Below are 25240 nucleotides of genomic sequence, written 5' to 3'. Positions count from 1 at the left end.
GCCCACGCACAAGACACAGCTTTATTAGCTGCCTGTGTGATTAGATGGCAGAACATTTGAATTGAATTATTGGGTAAAGCGATTGTAATGTTCCTATCATCTAACGTGGCCGTGGTGATATGATGGTGCGAAGCCTCTACTTGACAGCAACGGTACGAATTAAGGGGAGTTTAAGAGCCCTGATAAACAGAGGTCACTCTCAAAGCTCTATTCTGATTGTGGAAATAGCGGGAGGGGAATTAACACATAGAAGTCATATTTTTGGTATGGAATTCAGTGTTCCCCTTTTGGTTTATCACAATACTAGGGGCACTAAACTTACATTTCTATATTTATATGTTCTATATTCACAATAAAACGAAGGTTTTTGTACTGCTATATATCATGGAAAAAATACTACTAATAACTTGTATCACTGAATACTTCATTGCAAATAATTGGAAGCCAAAAGCTCTCGGACATCTTCAAATGCCTGGATCGCATAAACATAATTTCAAATTCATAGGACAATTATTCGATTCTTCAGCGTCTACTTCAGAAAATGTATATATTACATGGCGGTGGGGAAATAGCTATATCTGAAACCATGATCTTGAATTCAAACGGATTCTTATCCACCAAACTAAATAAATAATTTAACAAGACGACAATGAACAATATTTTACTCCCGAACAACTATATCATTTGCACGACAATGCTCAATACAAACACGGTTTTTAAAATATACAAATAAATTTGATTTAAGATTTTTATTATCATATTTCCATTTTGCTATTTCCATTATTTTCAAAACAATGTTTGTGGTTTGCTTCTTTGATTTTAAGGACGCATATCGACTCGAAAATCATTTTGGGCTCTTTTTGAATAATTCCCTGAATATCACGACCGCAAATCACGACAAGGAATCATTGCCAAAACCTAAAATACTTAATTTCCTACGTACTTAAAATATCATCCCACTTGGGATTAAAACACAACTTTCAGAAGCTTTGTTTGCAACCATGATTCTTGGCCATGGATTCTGTGATCAATATCTTCGGACAGGTTTGCTGTTAAATTTCTTTGTATTTTCTGTAGTGGCCAGCCAACTCAACAATGACACTAGTGTACATTCAACGACTAATAGAATCCGGAAGGTAAACGATTCAGATTATCCTACACAAACAGGGATCTCCAGTAAATTAGCCTGTCTCTGGCAAATCTGTGAACATGCCAACGTTTCATGGCTATGGATTTTTAGCAGTACACGTAACCTAACCTTTGGATTCTTTGGAACAAACCATCAGGGAAACAAATTTATACTCGATAGAATACACTCGTGCTGCCACAAGGGAAAAGGATTACCAAGTGGAATACTTAACATTGACTGTGATATTTTCGTCGCGTTATACGGGAGTGATATAGCAGTTAGCTGGTGTCCAACATCTTGTTCAAGTAAGAAAACCAGAAGTCATGATTCTACAAAAGAAAGGTATTAATGATATTTTCTCAAGGTTGCGCGCCCTTCCAAATTTATAAGAAACTTGATGGGCCTCGATAACAGCACACGAGTTTTATAATCAGAATTATTATACATTTCTATGAGATTTTTCGGAAAGAATTCACATAATTTAGTATTCTACTCTTTAAATATAAAACTGGCTTCTCAGTTTTACTGATGAATTTGCTTTTTTCAGTTTTGTGGCCCGTCAAGATTGGCAGGGGCGTAGCGAGGACCAAGGAGCTGGGGGGGCACTGATCCAAAATAAGAAAAAAATTCAAATTCCCACGTGCAGATTCCAGGCTCTGACCGGGTTCGCAGTGCACAGGAAGCCCGTACGGATAACTACGTTTAAATTCGCACTTTTCTAGGTTGTAATAATTTATTTTCCTCTTCCGTTTCGCTTTAATAGTTTTTTTTGTTGTCATTCTTTTTTCAAAATTTTTTTTTCAAAAATTGGGGGGGGGGGGGGGGCACGTGCCCCCCGTGCCCCCCCCTCGCTACGCTACTGAAGATTGGATATGCGCAAGCAACCTTGTAACCCTCAGTTTTCAAAAACATAGAATATTGGAAAATTGGAAAGCAATGTTAATTCCTTAGGCTAGACATATTTGAGTACTCTAATGGATAAACAGACTCGGAGCAGACCAGACCGACATGTAGCTATAGTTTTAAGTCAGTGCGCAAACAGTCTGAAGTCTGAATTAGCCTTCCCAGCTAGCTTAGCACTATTCCTTCATGTTTTAAGCACGGAAAAAGGCAAAGCGAGATAACAGTACTACACAGACTAGGAGTAAAGTATCTCTCACGACCGATTTAAAAATAGGATCGCTTTTATATATATATATTTTTTTTTATTGATTTATTTGATTGATTGATTGATTGATTGATTGATTGATTGATTGATTTTTAACATAAAATATATAGTCTTTAATCAATTTATTTATTTATTTATTTATTATTATTATTATTATTATTATTATTGTTATTATTATTATTATTATTATTATTATTATTATTTCCAATCACCAAATAGCAGATGAAAACGTGATTCTATCTGTTAGCAAACTGGACTTACCTCTTTCTTTTAATTTAATCTCACAGCTACCATAATTTTACCGCTAAATACAATCTTACAAATGAGGAATGTCGAGGAACACTGGTAATAGCTAGTCACACAAGGCAATGCAAACTCATTTTTCGAGTGCAGTTTATCACTCAGGGAGGATTGTGCGTAATAATAATAACCAAATGCAAGAAAATGGAGAAATCAAAATGCTGTTACAATATAGCAGGTCAGTCTAGTTATCACAACTATTTCAATAGAAGTTGTAAGTGGAGGTCGTAAGTGCATGTAAAATTTGGTAAAATCCAATTTTGTCGCAATATTGTGCTTGTTGCATTGAAATCGCCCATAGTGCATTTAGGGCTTGGAATGCAAAATGCAACAGAGTCTTCACCAACCTTTTTACTGGGTTGCCTGTGGCAGCCTTTTTTTTTCTTGTAGTCTCCTTCTCGCGAAATGTGCATTCTTGCGCAAGGGTACCCATATATGAATTTGAATGACGTGTTCATAGATAAATGGCTCATGAATGGCTAATGAAAATATGGCTTTCAGATTTTAGATAATAAGGTATATACATTATTAGCATATACCAACTTGTGTACTTCCTAAGAACGCGCGCGCTCATTGGTTAATTGGAGGTGAATATTGTACGATATTCCACCTCTGGATCTCGGAATATTGAGTCGGCAATAAAATGGCATCTGCCGGCAATCGTTTTGCTACCATTTCCGATGAGGAAATTGAAAAAATGAAAGTAAATGCCATTCCTATCAATACTAAAAAGGCAACGAAGTATGGCCCAAAAGGTTTGCTAAAAGTTTTCCTAAAGGTTTTGCGTGAATTTGTCAAGCAAACTAAAAGTTTCTGTTTGTTTGTTTTTATTGAATTATTGTATATAAAAATAAGTTACTCTGTACACAAGTTGGTATATGCTAAAACGATTATTCGCCTCAGGCTCAGTGAATATGTAGAATATTCACTTCGCCTTCGGCGAATAATTGCTAAATATATCGTTAAATTTTACACAGTAATCATAGCTAGTAACTTTGGCCGTAAATACTTTTCGCTAAGTATTGAATCCTTTTACTAAACGAGTTTCACGGTTCGACTTCACTGGTTTGGATATTTGAAAAGACAATATTTAAAGAATATAATCAATTGATTTGTTTGTTTGTTTGTTTTCAATATCGACTATCCTTTTTTCTCTCTAGATTTATGTATAGTCCCAACAAGCCATAATAAAGAAACCATACTACTGAAGTGCAATTACAGCCAAAGCAATTTAAAAGCACAGTTGGACTACGACTTATCCAAGGATGTAGAAGATTACATCAATCAGTCGATCATCAGTCTTGTAGTTTGCATGCTAATGGTCATTGGAGTTTTCTTAACAGTCATGACTTATAACCTGTGGTCCTCCCGTAAGAGATATCAAGACTCACTCAAATCGTCAGAAAAAGTCGAACAAAAGTCAAATTAAATTTTAATCAGTGAATTTTGTTATTAGTTTATCTATAACGAGCTAGATGTACTTACTAGTTATCGATCAAGAAGATTTTTTTTTTTCTTTTTGGCCTCCGTCAATCAGAATCATCTTCAACCGATGTGACCACCAGTACTATCAAATGGCAGTTATCATTCCTGTTCTTTTACTTTTTTATTTTTCAAACCAAACTTTCGTTTCATTTGATTTTAAAGTAAACTGTATAACAAGGAAGTAATACAAACATTTACACTCAATAGAATCATGGTCGGGTTCAGAAACAGAGCATAGAAGCTGAGACCGAAATGGTAGATGGGAAGTACGTTAATTAGATGCATGCTGTGACCGGCGACCCGTGGCATCATCCACTGTTTTTAATACGCGTTTTGCATTCTAAACCGACTGCACATGGCACAAATGAATAAATTATAATATGACAATGTCATTTCCCATGTGCCATTTCAGTCTCAGCTTCTATGTTGTATGTTTCTGAACCCGATAACGATTCTTCAATTTAGTGTATACTCAAAGGCAACATAGCTAAGGAGTTGAAACCTGCCTTGTTGCATGGAGGGAAAATAGGAAGGGAAAAAAGATGCTATAATAATATGTTCATCATGATGATATAATTTCTTTATAGTTGGTAAACAAATTCAGCGTATAATTTCTAGTTATAACTCTGGGCCACTTTTACTCTCTCACACTACCACTACACTCGCTTGAAAACGTCAACGATAGCCAATCATCGCGCGCATTTAAACTGAGTCATTGGATTCGAATATGAATATACTTTAAACAAAATTTCGTGATTATAAGCATGCAGGATGGATTAATGAAACTAGTGGAGATTCAATCTACCATAAACATGAAATAAATAATGCTAAAAGCTGAAAGATTACACTGATATGCTGGCCTCATGGGTAGATTGGTGTTTTTAATATCTGTTGTCGAAGTGTTGTTAATAAATGAGGATGGACATAAAATATACCGTAAAGCAAATGACCTCGAAAGTGTTCAAATTCGTGTTAAAAAGTAGCCGTAGTAGTCTCACCTTTAATGAAACTGCCCTCGCGTATCAAGAAATAATTAAAAACTATGGTATTCAAGTTTTACATTTAAAAAAATGGCAACGTTTATTTTCAATTTTCATCTAGAAAGATTTAATAACTGATAAGTAAGTTTGCTGATCAAATTCACGAGACCAGTTCATGAAACAAATTCTTTGTTCCACAGCTTGTAGTTTGACCCCACAATTATCATCCGTCCACAATTTAAAGCTAAAGCACTTGATCTATTCCTTTCTTTCCGTGTTTCTCTTTAAAACTACTCGACAACTGAAATACTATGAAAACAAGATCGGGGTGCTGTCTGAATGGAGTTGTATGGTAGATGGATTCCGAGATAACGGCCAGTAAGTCTGCCTTGAGCATCTTATCTTTGGTACTCAATTCTCTCAAGAGAGGAAAAAAAATTGGTTCCCTTAATTCTGTCGATAATCATTCTAAAAGTTTCTTTTCCGAACTCATTGCAGTAAGTTTGTTATTTTCAGATAACTTTACTTCCCCTCGATTTTAAGACTCGTAATTTTGTAGTAAACATCTAAAACCACTTTTGAATGATTTTGTATAATTGATTAAAGTAATTAACGCAATTTGACGTAAATGATCAACTGCAGCATGCATTATCTGCATGTTTGTGAACATATGCTCTCTTGCCGCAGAATACCACCAGGCTGGTTATATTCAATTATATTTCTTAAATTCTTAATTTCACATCAGTACGTTGCAAAGAAGTAATGTATAGCGAAGTATTATGAACATGAAACGTTTTTCCAAGCTTGATAATGAATGATAGAAAATGAGCTTAAGAATATCGAGGTCCCGACTGTCGATGATGTATGTTTTAGCCAATGAAAACTTCATTTCACGAGCCAACCACAAGACATCTTGGTAAGATGTACAGGGGTTGTTCTAGATCAGATAGAAAACGTTGACCACATCATTATCGTTCGAAGGCTTACAATGGAATGCGAAATGTAATACAAAGGAATGCAATACAAATGCCAAAAACTTTGCACAAGAGCTTCCTGACACTTGCTCATATCATCAAGGAACTTGTGGATTAGGGTTGACTCTTTTTTTAAGAGTATAGAGTGGAACAGATGGACTAGCTTAGTATTTTGCACAGATGCTTAAATCAGTGTATGAAACAGTACAAACCATAATATATTTACATTTATTTAGATATGACCTCAAACAGACCTCAAGTAACTTGACGATCCAATGAAAGATGGCATCTTTCCCTTTTGGCCAAACCGTTGACACTTCGTGAAATCATACTGATTACCTCAGTAGCGCTTAGCATATTTAAAGGAGAAAGGCTCAACTTTATTTTCCTGAAGCACAACATTATGTAGAGGTCAGGAGAAAATTTGCGAGTCTGTCAATTTGAATTTGACTTTCTATGAACTCACATTGACGTTTAAAGAATCGACTTCAAAATGGTAAATTTCCTATCGAAGATATCTTTTTTGAGTTATTTCAGTTTCTTTATTTTGTTATCATGGGGAAAACTGATTTTGAGAAATCTTAAAAGCTACAAGAACCCCTCCTACACGACTTATGAACCTTGGAATCTTCAGGGTCAGTTGAATTTTGTGTTCAAAACAAGCCAAACGAACGGTTTTCTCGCCTATCAAGACGATGGACAACATGATTTTATCGAAATTTTCCTCTACAATGGAGATATTCGTTTTAAGTCGTTTATAGGAGACTGTATGCAAGAAGTTTATCTCAAAGGAGACTTCAGCAACCTACATTGGCATCGTGTTCGAGTCATAATTGAGCAAAATAACTTTAGTATCTCAGTTGATGATACAACTAGAATGTTACCTTGTAAGCCACAAGTACATATGCAGAACAGGAGAGCTGCTGGAAAGTATTTATACGTAGCAGGTTTCTCTCTAACGACTGGATTGGATTTAAACCTCCTTGCATTCCCTGGGACATTCCACGAAGCAGAAGCCAAAAGGTAAGTTCAATGAATAAATTAATCTTTTGGCAAGCCTGGTAGCTTGAGGATTCTCTCTAAACGGTACAACTGGAAGTGGAGAAATTGCAACAAGATTCCAGATTTCTTTTTTTAATTTTTGGGGGGAGCTTGCAATGGTGCATCGAGCATTCCCAGCACTGAGGATTTTTTTAATAAGTTTTGAATCACTGACCATTATTTTGGCAAGTAATAAAGCGACACATTTCCTTATCCAGTTGACAAACTTAATACGAAAAAAGAAAGTTTACGTCATTTGGCTTTCGATATTCGTTATTTTATGGCATTGCCAAACGACAAGAAGATTTAGTAGAAACTATAAAGACCACAATCTGATTGAGAAATTTCTTATTTTTGTTAAGGTTTGCGAATCCACCAATTATCTTTGACCTTCAGAACTTCAGAACGATATGCTTTATGACAATCATAAGCAACAGTTTTAAGCCCAACAACCTGCTTGAAAAATTTTAGCTCAAAATAGTAAAATATTATCACTATCGCAGCTACTACTTTTATGATATCGAACAAAATCAAATTAGGCCCTGTCCTCACGTATCCGGAAATTTTTGTATCCGCAATTTTTTTTTTTTTTTTTTTTTTTCGGATACGAAAATGTTTGCGCCAACTCGCAGCCTATTCGAATCGTTATCACCGTCCACACGTGTCCGTTTTCGTAGAATTTGCGGATACGGTCACAAAAATTTGAGGACACGTGTGGATGCAACCCGTATTCGTAAAAAGAAATTGGCGGATACAAAAATTTCCGGATACGTGTGGACGGGACCTTAAACAAGTTTTATAAATAGTAAAATTAATGTACATTTATGTGCATTTCTTCAGGGCCTTGGAAAACATTTAAATGCAAAAAAGGCGCCTTTAAAATACAATATTTTTTCTCGACTGAACTTAAGATTGTCACTAGTAAGAGTCAAAACAAAAAGCAAACGTTATCTAAGTTATTTTTTTATTTTGCTATAGCCAGACTAAAAATTCTGGAAAATCGATAGCTTAATTATTCATCGTTTTGACTGATTTATGTTGTGGTTTCTCATCAATAATAAATAAACATTTAATTTGTACAAGTCTTTCTAAGGTTGAAGGTGACGTAAATCATTTGTTCTTCATTGTTTGGGCGGTTCCGCCGCCCCTGTTGTTGCAGGAAAACATTGGCTATATCATAAAGTAGATAGGAATTTGGAGGTGACCGTAAGGACTCTTCGGTGGCATTTTTAATTAATTTTATCAAATTGGAGTTGAAAACCGAAGGAATGCCACTTAACGCAATTGGTCGTCGGACTCCAAGAGGACCAGAGAACTTTGGTTAAACAGGTCTTAATAAATCATAAGTTTTCTGTCTAAGACCTACTTGATAACTACAATGTTCATGATATCACAAGAAAACATATATATAGGAGCAGGTGTAGCTCTGTTGGTTAGTGTGCGGCCTTCAGAGCTAGAGGTCCATAGTTCCATTCTCAGGAACTTCCACGTCTGCTCGACTTCTCTCTGTTCTGTGTAGCTTTAATTAGCTTTTTAAAAATACCCGTAATAAGGAGCAATGCTAGTAAGAGGTGGGTAGAGGGCGCACCTTCGAGCGCATTAGACATCAGCTCCCTGGTTCGGGAGATTTGGGCAACCACTCCCCGCGTTATCGAAGTAAAAAAAATAGCTTTTACCTTTTTTATATGCCGGCCATTAGCCCTTTCGTAATGTGTTTCACAGATTGCTAGGAGTCGATGGCTCCTAGCAATTTGAGCAGACTTTACAACGTAGTTCAAAAACTCTTGAATAATTAATGAGCATTTGAACCAATTGGAGCGACCATACACGTCACGTGCATGGACCTTTAAACCCTTTAAGTCCTCCCCATTAGTATTTTTTAAATAAAGAATACTAATGAAGATGAAACTTTATATAAAGACTCAGTGACCTCACTGCGCATGAAATTGCTGTGCAAAGGACTATCAAAGTATAAAAGTCAATGTTTGCGAAGTATAAGGTTGCTCTACTTAACCTGAAAGGTTTGTGAATCATACTTAAAGTTTTTGAAGCCGTTTAATAAACTCGCAGATCGTGTTTTATTGGGTCTAAAACCGCTCGGACACGCCTCGTGTTTTAGACCTGATAAAACACTCCTACTCGTTCTTAAACACTACATATAAAGGAATTTATTATATGGCAAGGTAATTTCACGCGCTATGATTGGTCAATTTGCGGTCCATAACTTACGGTACGGACCGAAAAATGAAATGGTTCACTGAGTGTACGTACTTATGATCTTTTAAAACATTCAAATCTTTATCAAAAAAATATATTTCTGGATGAAAATCGTCGGAAAACCTTCAATAAATAATTAGAGATAACTGAAAGTCACTGGCATTTAATGTAAAACTTATCAAACAAGCGACAACTCTTTCATACAAGCGAAACTCTTTCGATCAAGGCTCTACACGGCACTAGTTGAGCGATTTTGTACGACTAGAAAAAACTAGAAAAACTAACTATGCTAAAGCTAAAACTATGTCAAACTACGAACTAAAGGGTGATGAACAGCGGCTAATTCAGTAAATGAAATAAAGATAGGTTTACGAGTAGAATTAACGTAAATTTGTTATTTCAGTGAGCTAACAACGTCCAGTTTGAACTTATCTGAATCGATCGGGTGAAGAAGCCAGTAGTTTCTTTCGTAAACGTTTTAAGCAGTTTTCTAGGCTCATCCGCTCTTGAAGTATGTCCATATTTCAGTAATATTTCACCCCCACTTGAAATTGAATGTATTTTTAGACAGGAGAGTTGGCAGTACCTTTTTTAATTGAGTCGAAAGTGTGCCTTCTTCATGACTTCAGCCATTGTACATATGGCGGCCTGCTTCAAACAGTCAAAACGTTGAAAATTGACGAAAACTATCCATGTTCAGGCAGCCGTAATTTTCCAAAGCTTCTCATTCATTTCTGGAGACAGTTTCTGAGTTTTTTTTCTCAATAAAAGGCAGGAAAACAAGCGGAAGGCTGTAGTATTTTACATCTTGGTTGTGAATATCTTGAAGTTTGAAGTACGACAGTTTTCTTCTCAATCTCATGTTGAGTTCTTGAGGTCTTCTTTTGATGCCTTTTTTGCTTTGCATTTATATGTTTTGCAAAATAAAGCCTCACTTTTGTTAACTAGTATTTCAGAAAACTTTAAACTTTAGCTAAATTCTTTCAAAGTAAACTAAAACTTCGCCTTTTGAGCGACTCAAACACTACATGACTTTTGGCACGTACAGGAAGCCCTTCCAATGCAGTTCTCGTTTGACATGCGCTGTCAACTTTACTTTTTGTTGCTTCGCCTCTTTTTGATCTCAATGCCTTGCCATATAACAAATATCTTATTAACCTCGTTTGCTCGGTCCGTACCGTAAGTTATGGATCCTCGTTTTTTCCACTTTTTTATGGCCCGCGCGCTACGCGCTTGGGCCATAAGGCAGTGGAAAAAACTCGGTCCATAACTTACGGTACGGACCTCGCACTCGGTTAATAAGAGCTATATATATATAATGAAAAAATTCAACTTGGTTATATTGACTTCCTTTATGTTGCAGGTATATTTTTAAGCGATTCTTTTTAATGATATATAACGAGCCATATAGTTTTAGCGCTTTGATAAGACTCGTATCCAGTCGCTGGCTTCTCTTCTCTTCTTGATCTCAGGTCGTGGTGGATGGTAAGGATTTAGTGAGTTCATTTCAAAAAGCGTGAATGACGACTGGGTACGAGTCTACGTTATTCATGAGATTATTTAAAAGAATCAAAACTAATTATAATTTCAATGTTGTGTAAATGAGATCACGTGACTGACTATCTGTTTTGACAGATTTAATGGTTGTCTTGGAGACCTGTGGTTTACTGACAGAAAAGGAAGACTAAGGCTGGCTGACGTCGTCACTACCAAGTCAACAGAGATTGGCTGCAACAGCTCGTGTTCATTGCCACAACTTAATAAATGCAAAAACAAAGGAAAGTGCATTGATGAGATAGGACGAGTGGAGTGTGATTGTCTTGGTAGCGGATACGAAGGATTAATGTGTTCCAAATGTAAGTAAAACCAAACGTCCAGCTGATTTGATAACAGCGGATGCCAGCGAATCAGAATCGAGGAAATTTGGGGAAAAAATGCTATATTACTTTTGAAATTGTGAATTTCCAGCTAGACTGATTCTATAAGCCGTAGTTTTCGCTCCTTTGTGGCTTGTTCCCGCTCAATTGCAACTAGCGGACTTATCACACTTTTACTAATTTTTTGTGCAAACGAAAACGAGGCTCGCGAATTTTAAATAAGCCGGAAGTAAAATTTCCTCTAAGCCGTTAGAAGGTTTTTATATTTTTAGCGTTTCCACGCTTTATGTCCACTAATTGTCTATTTATATATAACTTAATAAAGTTACTGAATTTGAAATGAATAAAATAAAAAACGCAGAAGAAGTAAGAAATTATTGAGCTTACAAATGTAGGTTCAAATGAACGTAGCTGCATTGGAATAACACACTGATGAGCAACGTGATTGGAGATCGCCTTATAGTGGCGACGTTGTTCAAAATGGACCAAGTAATGTGATAAGTCGGTGTGTTAGCGACATCGACAAAAGAGCGAAAACACCGATTTATGGGATCAGTCTAATTTCCAGCCCACCAAATGAAAAAAGATAACTTTTCTATTAAACGCTGATAACAGTGGCACGATAATTAACAACTTCTATATTATTTTTTGCAATTTGTTTCTGTGTTTGTGAACAATGTCCATGACGGAATACCCTTACTAATCATACTGACCAAACTTGATTAGAATTGTTTTTTCTCCGCAGCTTCTGCCTCGATGTGGTTTAATGCAAGTGGATACATATTATATGACGTAGGCGCCTACCATCCTGACCGATCGACCTTGGGGAACGACATATCGTTTCGGTTTGCGACTACTCAACCTCGAGGAGTATTCATGTTCACTGATGTTGCTGATGATCACGTGATAGTGGAATTGATGGATGGTTTTCTGAGACTGAGTTGGGATCTCGGTCAAGGTAAGATAACACTGAATGAGTAATACATAAATTTAGGCACTGCCTAAAAGCGGAGCTTACAATGGACACAGGAAGCCCAATTTAGATAAAACGGAAATGTGAAAATATGATCGGGAAATAAATTTTCAATTTTTTTATTCCCCTAAAAGTGAAAGAACCAAATTGAAATGTAAATGTAATGTTATGACATATTAACCAACGTCGTTTCTTTTGCTACAGGTGGACTCGTGTTAATGAGTCGTGAAGGGTGTCTACACGACGGTGCCTGGCATATGGTTACGATTAAACGAGCAAAAAGACGTATAAAAATCGCGGTAGATGACCAAAGACCTGTCTTCGCAACCATTCCTGGAAAATTCTCGTTCCTTGACTTTAAAGGAGGAAAAGCGAGGATGTATTTTGGTGGCGGACCGCTGAACAGTGCATTTAATCGTTCGCTGTCCAGAACCAACTACACTGGATTCCTACAACACTTGTATTTTGATGAATTCAATGTCATCAATGAAACCATGCACAGAAACATATTTCAACAGGTTGGTGAAGCTGTCTTAAATGCTAGCTCATTATTCCATCTCATCACTACTAACCCTACCCGTAATGTGGATTGCTCAAGGAAAACAGGTCATAGTTCAGAATACCTTTGTAAAGGGATTGATGACGAAGACTTGTGTGATATAGCTACTTCAGGGACAGGCGCAGATGGTACAGACTGTGACTCGAGAGATGGTGAATGCTCGGATCCAGACATCCAAGAAATAACTGGTAAAGATATCCAAATCCATAGAATGATCAAATGATCGATAGTGGGATAGTGGCTGTTAAAGTTTCTCTGATATTTACCCTAAACTTGAAACAACTAAAACTTTGAACAACAAATAATCCTGTCATGAGGAGAAAGTGCGAAAAAACATCCATAGCAATGCTGTCCGTTTTGGACCTAGAAATTTTCTTTTTCATGAAAGTTACGTCAGTCATATAAAGGCTCTATAACTTTCCTCTTTTTCTTGAAATTGCAGTCACGAATCGTTACAATCTCGTGTTTTTTTGTTTTTTGTTGTTTTTTTTCTGTCTGTATATACTGATATTGCAAAAATTCAATATTTATGAATCATTCTTTATTCGTAATCAAATCATTTAATAGATTGTATGGCACTTTTTATGATGTACGAAAAACTAAAATAGGCACAAGAAGTTTTATACAAATCTATTGGACGATTTTATTACGAATAAAGAATGAATAATAAATATCGATTTTTCGCAATAATCATAGTCAAAAGCCGAGATTGCGCTGCCTGGGGAATCATGTCCTAATTGACTGTTTATGATTTCTTTACTTGTTTTGTGTGACATCTTCTGGTTTTACTATCAGTAGACGTTTTGATTCCTGATAAAAGATCTTCTTTAATTATTCCTTTTCATTAGAAAAAAAAAACTGAAGGGACACGCGTTATGTTGGCTGACTTAATGACCAAATTTTTACTTTGGGTCTACAAAGTAGACGACAATGACGTCAAATACATATTTTAACGGTCATCTTTGCTACTAATGTTGTTTGCACTGCCACGCCACTTCCTTTGTTGTATATTTAACAAACCTCAGTATACCGAAAAAAATGTCTTGCGTTTAAGCATTCATAATATTTTTCTAATTCAGTTTCTATATTGAATTCAATTTGGATATCGCGATGATACGATGATGATGATACGATCCTCTATCTTATTTCTAATAGGTGGTGCCTCAGTGGTGCGCATTCCTCCAGTCAATCGTTCTTCTTCAGCATCCATGACATCAAGTATTCATCCAAGCCCCACCTCAACAACTCTTCCTGGAATGACAAAATACATAGATAATCACAATAAAGAATCTACACCAAAGAGTTCAAATGCTACCAACATATTTAACGATAGTACAAATGCTTTCATTGTCAAGCCTTCGAGTGGCACAATTTACAGATCTGCGAAGCATTCAGCCATCGATAAACGGCCAGGAAATATGTCTGACATTGACGATCTGACCAGTTTAACCTCGTACGTTGTATCCGACGAGTCTGGGCTCAAGCAAACTATAGCACCTTCTTTACCAAGCAGTGTAGATATAAACAATAACAGCAAATCATCGTTGAAGAGAGTTCCAAGTATAGCACCCACAGTGAATGCCAGTACGCAAATTTCATTGAAGTACAGTACATCCCTAACCATCATACCTTACGACACCGTCAACATATCTGCAGTGAAGGGTGCTGCTGGAAAAGTTGCGGGAAGCCAGGCATGGTTTTGTGGGATCTTAATAGTGTCTTTTTACTTGTGGATGTAGGAAATACATTTTATTATACAAGAACACTAACATGGTGAATCCCATGCTTATAAACGAATTATATTCTCATTTAATATGGATAGGTAATTTGGATGTAACGACTAATCATTTTATCACAAGAACACCAACATGGTGAATCACATGTTTAATAACGAATTATATTCTCTTTTAATACGAGTAAGTTATTTGTGTACATCATACACTTAGGCCCCGTCCACACTATATGCCGGATAAATTTGAATCCGAATTTTTATTTATTTGGCTAGGCCTACCGTCCAACACTAATCCGGGCGAATCCAGAACAATTCTTCATTGAAAACGAATTTTTTCGAATAAGGTCTCCAGAGTGGAACAATTTGAAAACGCCGGCTAGCCGTATTAGTTTGGCAGAGAACATTTCGTATCCGAATTTCTTCGAATACGATGACGTCATGATTGTCATGAGAACATGGCAGGAAGGCTAAAAACTCACCGCAGGCTCAATTTCAGCTTCGATGCACATGCTCAGATGTGAAATGAAGCGTTTTCGCCGTCTCTGATCAGACTAGTGTGGACGCGAAACATTTTATCCGTTTTCATGTGTGGACGGAAAACTTTTGTTTCCGAGAAGTCGTTAGTAGTATAGGGAATGGGGGTTCCAGCGCAATCTCAACACGGGGTAAGACCCGCGTCAAAAATCCACCTACGGACGACCCCCACTCCAAGTGTGGTTGAGGGCAACAGCGCACTTAAATATGTTAGTCTATATATGGAGTGCGAAGAATGTAAGAGAACTTTTAAGAAAGAAGCGGATTTGAAAAAGCATTTGAAAATGAAGACGAAGTGTATGAGCAGTTATGATTGTGGATGTGGTAAGAAGTTTGAGACTAAGGTTAAATTGTTTTGGCATTGTCAGGACTGTGAGTACGACTACGACGACCTAAAAAGTGCTTGGTATTAGGTATAAAATATTTCCTATTATATAGATGGAATCCCAAAGCAACTTCAGCACGGTGTCAATACCCGGTAACGGTGAGATTGACGTTAGACAGTTTTGGCGTCAGTCAGAAAGGAAGGTTAAAAGGACTCTCCGAAAAGGTATAGAAGAATTAGGAGCCCTGAAAGCGAGCATAATGGTAGAAGTAAGTTTGTCAAAAGACGAGGTAATGACGACAGCAATGTTGCGATCAAAGTCGTTAGTGATATTAGAATCCACGAATCTGGATAGGTCACTCAGTGAAGCCTTAGAAGCAATAATGGAGTCGCTGTCTAACTACACGAAAGAAGGATCGGGTTGGACAGTAGAGGAGGTTGAAGGAATAGAGATAAGTATAGCCAGGTACGTACCCATACGAGGGGGGAGTTACGTACCGCTACCAACGTGGGTAGAAAGGAAGAAGGCTATTGTAAACGTGAAGAATGAAGACAATCGATGCTTTATGTGGGCAATCAGGTCTGCACTGTATCCAGCAGAGAAGGATCCCTGTAGGACAAGTAAGTATCCCACAGACGATTTAGAGTGGGATGGTGTGGAATTTCCCATGCAGTTGATAGACATCCCCATATTTGAGGAAATAGACGATCTAGCAATTAACGTTTACGGAGTCAGAGAGCAGACGATAGTACCGTTAGTTCTGTCAAAAAGTAAAGGAGAGCGCGTACATTTATTCTACCACGGCGGACACTACTCATGGGTTAAACACATTAGCAGACTATTCTACAGACATACTAAGCACAAAGGCAAAAAGTACTTCTGCGACTGCTGCTTGCTGTCATTTACATCCTTAAATGCCCTAAAGAAACACGATGAGATCTGCCGCGGAGTCGAAGAAGTGGCGCAACGGATCCAGATGCCCACCAACAAAGAGCTTTCATACGCAGACCATCAAAAGCAGATGCAAGTGCCTTACGTGATATATGCAGACTTCGAAGCGTTGATAACTAAGGAAGAGCAGAAACGTGGTGCCACGAATAAGGTAGGATTACACGAGATCTGCTCCTTTGGTTACATAGTAGTCAGATCAGACGGTAAAGCAAACCCTCCTGTGATTTACCGAGGTAAGAACGCAGCTAATGAGTTTCTAGAAGCATTGCGAGAAGAGGAGGGGGAGATAAGAGAACAATTAAGACGTCCAAAGAAGATGGAATTTACCAAAGAGAACCAGGAGGCTTTTAACAAGGCAAAAAAATGCTACATTTGCCAACATACGCTTCTTCAGTTTGGAAGACGAGCCAAGAAAGCGTGGGATGAAGATGGAAAGTATCTAGGAGAAGCTCATTTTAAATGCGGGAAGTATGCTAAGAAAGGTGAGAAGCCGGGAAAGCCCTCCACGCACTGCATTCACTGCCACAAAGCATTTGTTGAGGATTTCTATGTGGATAAGGTTAGGGATCACTGCCACATCACGGGTAAATACAGAGGAGCGGCTCATTGGAAATGCAATATAAACTTCAAAGTAAATCCAGACATGGAGATTCCGGTGTTCTTTCACAACCTCCGCGGTTACGACTCCCATTTGCTACTACAAGGAACAGACGGCTCCGACGTCAAATGCATACCCAACAACAAAGAGCGCTACATGTCCGTAACTGTGGGTAAGCTAAAGTTCTTAGATTCGCAGCAGTTTATGGCGGACTCCTTAGCAAACCTCGTAAAGTATAACACCAACTTTCCCATTTCCAGTCAATACGGCGCGGAAAGGAAAGGAGTCTACCCATACGAATACATGGACTCCTGGGATCGATTCAAAGAACCCCTACCACCCAAAGATCGCTTCTACAGCACCCTAAACGAGTCTGGTATAAAGGATGAGGAGTACCAGCATGCGTTAGACGTGTGGGAAAAGTACTCCTGTGAGAACATGGGTGACTACCACGACATCTACCTAAGGTCTGACGTAGTGCTGCTTGCAGATGTTTTCCAAAGCTTCAGAAAGATGGCTATGGAATATTACGGATTGGATCCCGCTAATTTCTACACGGCTCCTGGGCTCAGCTGGAGTGCTTTGTTAAAGAAGACAAATGCGCAGTTGGATCTCCTAACGGAGTACGACATGTATCGGTTTATGGAAGACGGTATTCGTGGCGGCGTATGCGGACCCAGCCGACGTTACGCCCGCGCAAACAACCCCTTAGTAGAGCACGACCCAGAGAAACCAACCACATACATTTACTACCTGGATGCGAATAACCTTTATGGTTGGGCAATGTCACAGTACCTACCTGTGAGAGACTTCGAATGGGATCCAGTGAAGCCGATAGACTTCTACATGCAGGTAGGAAAGGAGGAAGACAAGGGTTACGTCTTAGAAGTGGATCTGGAGTACCCAGAGCGCCTGCACGACGAACACAATGAGTTCCCCTTAGCACCAGAAGCGATAGAGATACCATTTAAGCAGCTAAGTCCGCTGCAAAAGCAAATGTGCCCTGGTTACAAACCGTACAGGAAACTAACTATGAACCTGATGGATAAGAAGAAGTATGTGGTACATTACCGCAACCTGCAGTTCTACGTGCGACACGGAATGCGCGTAGAGAAGATCCACAGAGTCCTAAAATTCACGCAGGAACCCTGGATGCGCCCCTACATTGACTTTAACACGCAAAAGCGTACCGCAGCGAAAAATGACTTCGAGAAAAACCTCTTCAAACTGATGAAAAACAGCGTGTTCGGAAAGACAATGGAGAACATCCGCAAGCGCGTAAGCGTAAAAATAGTCAGCACCAAAGAGGAAGCAGAAGCATACGTGTCACAGCCAGGCTTCGTTAGATACGTAGAAATGCTGAACTTCTACGTGATTCACATGAAAAGGGCAAACCTCTTACTAAACAAGCCCGTTTACACAGGCTTTACGGTGCTGGATCTATCGAAGCTGCTTATGTACGAGTTCTACTACGATAAGCTTAAGCCAAAGTACGGAGACCGCTGTCGCCTCCTGTACACAGACACCGACTCCCTAATTCTAGAAGTGCAAACGGAAGACGTTTACAAAGACTGCCTCCCCGACATAGACGAGTACGACACCAGCGGTTACCCGAAGGAGCACTTCCTTTACTCTGCGAAGAATAAGAAGGTAATTGGGAAGATGAAAGACGAAATGTTAGGAAAACCCATCGTGGAATACGTGGGTCTGAAACCAAAGATGTACAGCGTGCTAAAGTTAGACGGCGTAGAAAAGAAAGCTAAAGGCGTAAAAAAGTATGTGGTTAAGAAGGACATTACGCACGAGTCCTACCTCAACGTATTACGAACACGCAAGGAACAGCGGCATAAGATGAACAGCCTGCGCAGCTATGGTCATCAGATACATAACGTCACGCAGGAGAAGGTGTCACTGTCTGCATTTGACGGTAAGCGATGGATGTGTGATGACGGAGTGCATACGATAGCATTCGGACATCACACGATAAGCAGTTCTTCTTTGACGAACCCACGCGTGGGACCATCATGAAGATAATACAAGATGGGCTGGCCCTTCTTAGCTATCGCACTTCGGATCTGATAAGTTTCCAAAGACCAATTAGGATCCGTAGCTCTTTTGGATCCTCCTTCTAATTCACCCGACTCATAGAGATATCGAACCGTGACATCGCCTAATCTTTTTTCCTGGGGGAAGACCGCCCTCGAACTTCTGATGAAGGACTTGTGTTCCACGTGCTTCTTTTTTATGGCATCCTTGGGTTTCATTCCCGTAGCCCTGGCCGCCTCGTTGTTCGAAGCTGCGACGACCTGGGGGAGCCTCTGAGTCCATTCCCTGTTGCGTTTGGAGGGATCTTCCAGCTCTTTCCAATACTGGTATCCAAAGAGACGCTCGGCCAAGGTCTTATTGAATCTTTCGACGATGCTCTGACCCCTGTGGTACTCTGCTTTAGCTCTTCTAATCTTAGTGTCGTGGTCTTTCAGGGTCTTGGTAACCACGCCCATAAACTCCGTCCCCGCATCCACTTGCAGCAGCTTAGGCCATTTCAAGACGCGCTTATAAACCCTACCTAGGGCTTCTGCGACTTCCCCAGAATCCTTGCTGGTTATAGGTTCGGCGTCCTTGTATCTGCTTGCGATATCGACTACGGTCAAAGCGTACCTATAGGTCTTCTTTCTCACCTTATCGTGCGGCAAGAAAAGCAAATCCGCTTGATGAACTTCATTGGGGGCATTTACGGTAAAGCTGGGCCTGGGAATGTACTTAGGCACGGGAAGATAAACCTGCCAGAGGGTTTGTTTTCTTAACCAGTTCTTAGTCGTTTCTTCTGATACCCTGGCCGCGGTCGCGAGTTTCTTGATAGCCGACGCTCCTTTCCAATAGCCTTCAGGCCCATAGTAAATCCTTTTGAGTTTGTCCTCTACGCGGCCCATTATATGAATTCCAAAACAAGATTGATCTTGCGTCCGTTGAAATCCACCGTCTCTCCGTCCACTTTAATGGTAATGTTTATGCTTTCTACCAAATTAGACAAATCATATTCCAAAGAAATGGGAGTGTATTCTACTGGGTCAAATGGATTACCTTTGGGTAGAAACTTGGACATAAGAGAAGACTTTTCTCCATTGTTGTAACTATGAACCAAGTCGCAATAGACTTCGTAAGAGGATGCGACTTTCCATTTCACATCATATGTACTGCCGCTATTTATCGTGGTACTAGTAAGACCTAGGAGTTCTACCAATGGACTGCCCTTTAAATTAGCGCTTCCACTATTTTTCTTGAATTTCATTTCATGGGGTAATCCTGTGGTAAGAGTGTATCCATGCTTCGCTAGCTCCTTAGCCAGTGTTATTGGGGTGTAATGGGAATCTGGTATTTTTGGTTTGGTGCCGGAAGTTCCGATGACAAAGCCATTAATTAAATTATACCAAGAATTGTACAAAGAGCAACTAACCAACCGAACCTTACAGGCTTTGATGGGGGGATTCAGATAAGTGGTAAAGTTATTCTTGTCGCTTTCCAAAAAGACGATCATATATTACAGGGGACAAGTCCCCTTCGTTAGAGCAGATACGCCAAGGCCACGCCTCCTGCCAGCCCTGCGACTCCTACAAAGACCAACTCATTGTCTTTTTGTTTCTTAGAAGGCTGGTAGTAATTCTTGAACTGAGGCTTTCTTAACCTAAAGTCGGGGTGTGCTTGCGCATAAAGTTTGAAGGCGTAGTCTGTGTTTTCGAAGTTCTTGTCTGCCTGCATTTTGTCTTGGTAGTTCTTATCCAACCAATCCCTGTAAGCTTGTCTTTTTTCATTCCAAGCCGCCACATCCCTTTGATATTTCTCCAGCGCTAAGTCGTGTCTCTTCCTTTCGGCGGCCAAATCTCCGCTTTTGTCGCCTCTAACTAATCTATCTAAATATTGACCACCATAATTAGCTCCAGTGAATGCTAAAGCTGCAATAACTCCGCCTGCGACCACGCTAGCCATATATATTACACCGTAGGTAGGTACTTTTCCTTCCGTAGGTGATCCTTTACCATGATAGCCCCGCCTACGGCAGCGGTCATTTTAGCAAAATTAGCGAAGCTCTTGCTTGGGTCTTCAGTAAAGTCTTCTTTGAGCACTTTCTTACCTACCCAACCAATACCCGCAACGATGGAAGTAATGATAGCTGCCTCTTCAACAGTTTTCAACAACGCGGTCGACATTATATTACAAAGCGAGAAGGTTATTACTCCATTTCAGGGATCTTACTTTTTCTAACCTCCACAGGTGCGTGATACGTTGGTGGTTCTACCTTTTTCGTTGCCCGCCATTGTAAGTAAAGGCTGCCTGCTGCTATAGCGACTCCTAACGCGCCAATGACGTACCCAGGATTAATGAAGGATTCCTCTTCCTCCACCTTTTCTTCTTTCTTTGCTTTGTTCTTCCTGTTCATCTCCGCGAGCTTCTTACCGGCAGCAACTCTGCCTGGAGATTTAGCCTTGGTGATTCGTTGCTCCTCTACTTGAGGGGTTTCCTCCGCCTTCGATTCAGCTTCACTCATTTATATCTAAGGACTTGAAGGAATTGATAAGTACTTAACTAGGTACTTGAGGCGACCTGGGTAATTCCCGCGAACGACTTGACTAAGTACTTGATAAGTCACTTGCAGGTACTTGACTAGGTACCTCAGCAAGTGCTGCCTGGAAGACCTTTTCAACGTCTCTGTTCTTCTTGAAGTCCTTCCAAGAGGCCGTAAGTTCCTTCAGATCGACGTGCTGAGCTACGTGAAGTGCCGCAGAGGCGACTGCCATTAACTTACCGCACTTCAAAGACAACCACCCACAGGTTATCTTAAGTTCTTGGGCGATGACATAGTCCTCGCTTATGTCCTTCCGCAGTTGCTCCACGTCGTCTATGGGCAGCGCAAGTCCAAGCAATTTAGTTGCAAGTCGGATAGCGGAGTCTGCTACGGCGTCCGTGGTCTTACTTGCAAGGGCAGCCTCATACCTTTTATGGAACTTTTTGACTTCCTCTTCCGACAGCTTATTAACCTGCTCATGGGTAAGTTCCCTGCCTATCATTTCTTTACACTTCCCCGACGACACAAGGATGTTAAGTTGTTCCTTGAGGTTACTTTCGTCTAACTGCGTGGGGACTTCATCTAAGAGCTGCTCAATCTCCATATACATTAACGTCATAAGGAAACCTCAAAGAGAAAATCATTTTGGAATGTTGGTGCGTCTTTAAATGCCGCATGTATTCATGCAACTGTTCCTTGCTTATCTCACCACCGTAGTCGCTTAAGATGGTTTCCAGATCAGACTTACTGGGTGTATAAAATACTACGAGAGAGCCTATGTTTTCCCTAAAGGGTTTAGAGACACTGGTAAGCTGCTGGGAAAGCAACCAAACGCTGATATTGTCGTGTCTGCCGCTGAAAGCGAGCTTCACTAATTCGGAGGTGCGCTTTTTTACGTCGTCCCCACAGGCAATGTCATCCAATATGAGGAGTGTCTGCGTATCCTTAGGGAATTGTTTGTGCCAAAACTTAAGATGGCTGGATAACTCATTAGGATCCAGTATGTCCACAAAGAAGTCGTCATCTTTTGCGCCTATGCCCGTCCAGGTGCGGTTATTCACGTAGGTGGGGCACAATAGCACAATATAGTCGAAACGGTATCTAAAGGGTCCTAATAGCTGCTCTACCACGAACTGGGTCTTTCCGCAGCCGGTGGGTCCTACTATCAGAGCATTGCAGGGAATATGATTCGGATCCATTATATATACAATGGACCCAGTGGACGCAGTAAGAAGAATTGCCGGCGACGCAAAAGATAAAAGAGACACCATAGAAATGCAAAGGGAAGAGATAGACCGGTTAAAAGAGCGCGTGCAGGAATTGTACGATGAAATGTGCGGTCTGAAGCGCGCAGAACGGTTTGGCGCGCTTTTGACAATTGCGGGCTGGGCTAAGGAGTCCATTAAGGATTTCATGCGATACCCTCCATAGAATACAGTTCTCATTACCATTTCAATATATGGACTGTATTACGTGCGAACTACCTGCCGACTGCATTACCCCTCCCAAAACACCGATACCCAAACCGTGTAAAAAATACACCTGCCTTCATTGTAATAAGGTATTCCCCGAAGGATCCTTTGTTGGGCATTGGTGTCCCGCAGATCCTAAAGCACAGCGAACCTTAGCTGACACCTACAAAGAGGATCTGCAAGGTGGTTTTAAATAAGGTCTTCTTATTTATTGTTAATTTGTTAAAGTAAGATAAGAGGTTTCAAAAGAGTCTTAATAATTATTGTTAATTTGTTAAGACCTTCTCGCAGGCATTTAACAAAACAACAAGAAATAATAGACCCTATCCTAAAACCCTCTTGCAGGGTTTAACAAAATAACAATAAAAAATAAGGTATGTATAATGGAGTGCATGCAATGTAATAAATCTTTCAGCAGTAAGCAGCGACTGCAATACCATCTTTCCAAAAAGGTTTGTCAAAAGACCGTAAGCACCCTTTGCGGTGACTGCGGTCGAGAGCTGTCCACCCTCCAAGCCTTACGATATCACCGCGACAACAGGGTCTGTCTTAAGAACTGCTGCCGCCGCTGTGATGAGCCCTTCTTTGAAGAGAACTGGCATAAGTACCGCTGCCGCCGTTACCACCTCGAAGGTATTGCCTGCGAAACCCACGGTGACATAGCCGAACGCTGTTGCCCCCTTGAAACCTCCCGGGTGCTGACAAAGCTTAAGAAGGAAATTGACCAAACCTTTGTAGGCTTTGACGATGTTGAGGGTGTTAAATGGGAGGACAGGGAACACTGGGAGGCTATTTGCGATCGCTGCGGCTGTCAACGGAGTGGACAACATATTTGGTGCTGTCTATACGACGGACCACGTCCTTTAGACCATTACCTGGTGGTACGAAAGGCTTGGAAAAAAGAAAATATCTAATGAGTTCCACGGTGCTATTCTACGCCGCCTTTGCGGTTGGTGTTGCCTCTACGACAGTTGTTTGCGGGAGGCGTCTTGGATCGCCAACGCCAAGAAAATGATAAAGATATATGATACCTCAAATCGCAGCGTTCATAGGCGGTGTCTTAATTACCGCATCCGTTTACCACATGACAGAAAAAATGAGGTCCGCCGTAGCAGACCAATACTTAACCGCTCATGAGGATGACTTCTAATCACAAAGAGGATTAGCATCTACCTTCCTTTCAACGTCGAACTTCCATCGCCCGTTAACCTTACCATAGCTGCGTATGTGCGTGTACTCTTCACCTTGGATTACATACCGCACACAGTCAGGTGCCCACAGGGTACACTCTTTCCCTTCGTGTTTGAGGACCAACCTTAAGCGGCTGATGTCTTCGAAGACGACGTAATTTTTTATTTTGTATGTGATGCCTTGAACTAATTCACGCCAGTGTGTCTGTTCAACTATCATTATATCTATGAAATATTCTTTGGTGAGTCCTTAACGCCTCCTGCGTCTTAAAAGCCTTAACACACCAAGGACAAGGTACACGAATGCCTTCCGCGTAATGGTCGATCTCCCTGCATATAAGGTCGTAATCGTTGCACACCATGGTTAGGTAACCATTTGCCTCGTATTGTGTGAGTAACGCCTCTTGTTTTGAGGATAATACGCCGTTACCCTTAGGCGTCTTCAACTCCAGGCATAACCCATTATGTTTTTTATGTGCATTAAGGACTAAGATGTCGGGTTGCCCCGCCTGATACCCTTTCTGCCAACATACTATCCTTTTGCTAGCTGAGTCCTGTAGTTCTCCAAGACCTGGTGCGAGCAGTAGGATAGGGTGGAATCGACGTATGTAGTTTACGACCTTCTTATGCAGGTCAAATTCATTTTCTATTTTGAATACCAACTTGTTAGGACCGTCAAAGCGCCGCTCTATTTCATACTTACCTGTTTTCCTGAGGGTAGGGAGAACGTCACCTAACACCCATTTTCTGAACTCCTTAGCTACGGACTTTTCAGATCCGAATATTAACTCATAAAGACCCATTTCAGTGATGTAAACGGAATGTGGTTGCGCATTAAGGGTGTCAGTCAGATTTACACCCTTTATAGACCTCAAAGTTACCTTGTTTTCCTCTGAGACGTGATCAGACGCCGCTTTTCTGGAATTTACGTAACCCAAGGCATCAGCCACGGACTTTGCTTTGAAATAAAGTTTATCGCCTTGCACTATGCATTGCAGTTTGGTGTTGTTGTTTTCGAATACGCGAAGCATTATATACGTAAGGGATATTTTATCCTTTCTTGGATGAGGGAGCGCAGCGCGCGAATCAATACGCAACGCTCTTTAGCTGATTCATTTCTACGCTCAACTGGGCGTCAGACACCACGAAGATGTATGCGTTGATCTTGTCTGA

At 40.1% G+C, this 25240-nt stretch overlaps 1 protein-coding gene across 1 annotated transcript; it reads left to right on the top strand.

The window, feature by feature from the left end:
- The first annotated feature begins 6468 nt into the window (after positions 1 to 6468).
- On the top strand, positions 6469 to 15051 carry LOC116304465 (neurexin 1-like). The gene is made up of 5 exons (XM_031714204.2): positions 6469 to 7059; positions 10930 to 11150; positions 11917 to 12129; positions 12349 to 12891; positions 13859 to 15051. The coding sequence occupies exons 1-5, from the start codon at positions 6530 to 6532 to the stop codon at positions 14440 to 14442; spliced, it is 2091 nt and encodes a 696-aa protein (XP_031570064.2). The 5' UTR covers positions 6469 to 6529; the 3' UTR covers positions 14443 to 15051.
- The last annotated feature ends 10189 nt before the right edge of the window (positions 15052 to 25240 follow it).

This window comes from Actinia tenebrosa, unplaced genomic scaffold (genome assembly GCF_029948245.1).
Source record: "Actinia tenebrosa isolate PJP-AT-01 unplaced genomic scaffold, QUT_ActTen_1.0 PGA_scaffold1__47_contigs__length_23844297, whole genome shotgun sequence".
In the NCBI taxonomy this organism is placed as follows: Eukaryota; Metazoa; Cnidaria; class Anthozoa; order Actiniaria; family Actiniidae; genus Actinia; species Actinia tenebrosa.
This window is presented reverse-complemented; position numbering and strand designations above follow the sequence as displayed.

Excerpts from the sequence above, each read along its gene's own strand:
- LOC116304465 (XM_031714204.2), top strand. The coding sequence starts at position 6,530 with ATGGTAAATTTCCTATCGAAGATATCTTTTTTGAGTTATTTCAGTTTC. Across the intron at positions 12,130-12,348 it reads GAGTTGGGATCTCGGTCAAG|GTGGACTCGTGTTAATGAGT; the intron begins GTAAGATAACAC and ends CTTTTGCTACAG. Across the intron at positions 12,892-13,858 it reads AGACATCCAAGAAATAACTG|GTGGTGCCTCAGTGGTGCGC; the intron begins GTAAAGATATCC and ends TATTTCTAATAG.